Below are 3,642 nucleotides of genomic sequence, written 5' to 3' on the forward strand. Positions count from 1 at the left end.
CGCTCTTCCCATTGTTGCCATTTATAAACCACCAAGTCTTGCAGACTTTTTCTTCCCAGCGTCTCTCATAACCATCCCTTTCATTTTAACTATAGCGGCTTCACGAATGTTCCATTACTCCACACCGTATCTTGGGCAGTGATTCTTTAAATAGTAGTCTGTTGACTAAAGTATTCTATCAAAAGAGCTGGAAGCAGTGGTGTGCTGGCAAACGTATCACAACCAGCTCTTTGGGGAAAGAAGCTGTTTGTAGAACTTGCCAATTTCCATGGTGTAAATACTCCCGCCCAGGCGGATTTCAAACTATCAACTTGATGTCGCTGAATGAGGAACTGGGGAGAGATGAACACAGTCAGCTTTCATGAGTCAGTGCAGGCTGCTGTAAGTCAGCTCCAGCATGTCACTGGCTGGAAGATTAATTTTTCTCAAGCACTGTTTAAATCAGCTACTCTTGAATTCAGCAATCTCCCTGGGCCTCTACTGCCCGGCATGGAAACAGCGAATATGGCCTGTCCACTTTTCTCTATCATAAATACTATGCCAGGCCACTTGATTGGAGAGGCCCTGGCCGTTTAAATGATCTCCCTGCTTCCATCATAGCCCCACAATTGAGAAGCAACACTTAACAAACTCCCTCGGCGATTCTTACACAAGCTGAACAGGGTCACCTTCACAACACTGTCAATCAACCAGACTCCAGTAAAAAATTAAAAACATAAAATAAAATAAACAAGGTCACCTTCTAAGCCCCAATTTAGGTTCAGTGTTCCCTTCCCTGTTTGGAGGGAGGCATCCTCAAACAAGGTAGGGTATGGATTTCCATAATGCCCTGCAGGTGGCCTAATTGGACTTGTGATGGTGCTGGTTTGAAGTGGGCTCCCTTGCTCAAGATGATCCAGAGAGAAGTGGACACCTTCGGGGACGTCTGTGAAGCTCACATTCACCACCTCTTCTCCCAGCTGCCCAAAGAAGTGCATTATTGGAGGCTATATTTGTGTACCTGGCCCCGCCCTCTGTCTGTACAGGATGGGCCAAGCTGGATAAATGGCCTTTCTTCTCTGGGAATTCGGGTTTGGGACTGAGAAAGAGACCAGTAGTGTGGCTCGAGCTGTAATGGGTGAATTCGGGGGATGTCGGCTGCCATTTTTCACTGGCCACGTGGTTTGGGTAGAGGACCAAGTAGAGGGCTGACTGCCGGGAAAGAACAAAGCAGCCGTACTGAGGTGGAAGCCACGGCGAGATTGAAAACGAGGGCTCGTGGCTTCTCAGCAATGCTCTGGTCCCGGTTCAGGCCCATATGAGGCCTGGGGGGATTTCTATTATGGGTTTGGTGAAGCATCTTTGCATGAAGCATGATTTGCCTTAAAATAAATTTCCTGTTTTCATTTTCAGGTGGCTAAACTGGTTTCTATTTCTTGACTCCAAGTTTTGGAATCATCTTTTTTTTCACTGTAATAGTTGCTCTCATTTATACATTTTATTTTTTTATTGAAGTATAATTGATTTACAAGGTTGTGTTAGTTTCAGGTGTACAACAAAGTTATTCAGTTTTATATATACATATATATATGTATATATATTATATATATGTATATATACATATACATATTCTTTTTCAGATTCTTTCCCCTTATAGGTTATTACAAAGTATTGAGTATAGTTCCCTGATGCCTACTTCTTTATGTTGTATTCTGTTCTAAGTGAGGAAGCTCTTGAAAACTCAAGCCATGGACAGGAAGTCATGCCTCTTGCCATGGGAAAGCAGGCCAGCCTCATCGTCCTGCTACTGTTGTTTAAATTGGTTGATCACATAAATGTATAACACACACACAAACACACACACACAGAGCTGAGTAGCTGGTAAATAACCCAATCCACTGACTGACCATACCACTCGACTATTTCGGTCTTTCATCTGTCCAGATATAAAATTAAGTAAAACAAGGTCATTAGTTAATCAAACAGATGCCATATCTGTGACCAGATTTATTGCTGGGACATATTGAGTGATATTTTACTATCAGGTATATAGTCTATATTTCTGACCATTTTCTTTTTATTGGGCCCCTTGAGCTGAGAACATTTGGTGCTATTGTTCTGCTTCTGTTTCATTATACATGTGTTCTTTTTTTTTTTTTAAACATGCCAAGGAATGATGCCTTTTTTTGCCTAAGTATTATTTTAGCACAAACATTATTTTTGCAGTTGCATTTTTTAAAAAAACTTATCTTAAATTTACCGCAGAGCCAAGCATAATACATTCTAGGTAGTTGTATAAGTCACAATTTCTTTCAGGAAATATTATAATAGACAAGGTTTCCATTAAATGCAGGCTTTTATGCTTTCTTAGCTTCCTCCAGGTCATTAACCCTTTCACCTCCAATCATCTTAGCAATAGGACCTAGGCAACTATTATGTAATTGATCATTAGCAAAACAGCCATGGTGGCAAAAAGAAATACTTTTGTAACATACGATGTACATTTAACTTCAAGACTGATGCTTCAATACTCAGTTGATTTGATTATTAAGACTCAAATTAATTCTACCTTAAACTTGAAAAAGTTACATCTATATTACACTTATTTAAAGATCAGTCTTCAGCAGTGAAAAATTAGTGATATTCACATTCCATAATACCCAACTGAAATGTTACTGTTTTATTTTTATTACATTTTATATAGCCAGAAGAATGTCCTTATTTTTGGGAGGTATATAGCCAAAGTATCTAGGGGTAAAGTATCGTGATGTCTGTAATTTACCTTAAAAATGGTTCTCTGTATCTATCTACGTTTCCATGTATCTATCTATGATCTAACCAGATGATCATCTATAAGCAAATATGGCAAAATGTCAACTGTCAGTTTTATGCCATAGGTATGTATGAGCATTCATTATACTGTTGTACTCTTCTGCATCTTTAAATTTTTTCATAATAGGCAGTCCACACATTTATTCAGTCTTTGAGAAGCAAGTTTTATGACATAATTGGCATGTCGTACTTTCTAGGCTTTTTTTTTCTGCACATGTAAGATCAAGAACACTGTACTCTATGTTCTTTCAGGCCCTCTTCCAAGTGCAAAGTCTGAATTTTCACAATTTGAAAGCTTTCTGCTTGCTAGGAGGGTGAATTTCCTGACGACTGTAAAGTTATGTAGGCACAGTTTTTCATTTGAACAATTGAGGTCAATTAAAATGTGTCTGGATCAGAAAGTGTTCAGTGGCTTTCAGGACAACATGCAGATTTATTTTGTATTTTTCATTTCCATTCATACAAGTAGGACATAGTAACTGCTGATGCTAGGAAATGGTTCACTTTAGCAGAACAGACTTTCCTCAGGTTAGAAGCAAACAGCACGAGGAAAGGCACCTAAAGAGCAAAGAGGTAGAAATTGGGGAGCTGAAGACAGTATGGCCAGAATGAATTTCTTTGTGCTTTTAAAAGGAAATGAAGTTGCATGTACTCACTTCTCCTCGATCACTTGCTTTTGGTATTCCTCATATTCCTCTCTAGTCATCCCCTGAGCTGCTGCAGGATCAGATGTACCTTCTTCTTTTTTTTCTTCAGACCTGCCACCAAGTCCTAAATTCTTTACCTGACTACTTATCATAGTTTTCATAAGGAAAGCCATTGTTTCCGCCC

The 3,642-nt window shown here is 39.3% G+C and overlaps 1 protein-coding gene across 1 annotated transcript in view; it reads right to left on the minus strand.

The window, feature by feature from the left end:
- The window catches only part of CPLX4 (complexin 4), a 22,421-nt gene extending 18,779 nt beyond the window's left edge, over positions 1–3,642 (minus strand). The window contains exon 1 of the mRNA XM_007450118.1: positions 3,468–3,642. Within this exon, the coding sequence (XP_007450180.1) occupies positions 3,468–3,631 (164 nt within the window). The 5' untranslated portion in view covers positions 3,632–3,642. The remainder of the gene's footprint in view (positions 1–3,467) is intronic.

This window comes from Lipotes vexillifer, unplaced genomic scaffold (genome assembly GCF_000442215.2).
Source record: "Lipotes vexillifer unplaced genomic scaffold, Lipotes_vexillifer_v1.1 scaffold79, whole genome shotgun sequence".
Taxonomy (NCBI): domain Eukaryota; kingdom Metazoa; phylum Chordata; class Mammalia; order Artiodactyla; family Lipotidae; genus Lipotes; species Lipotes vexillifer.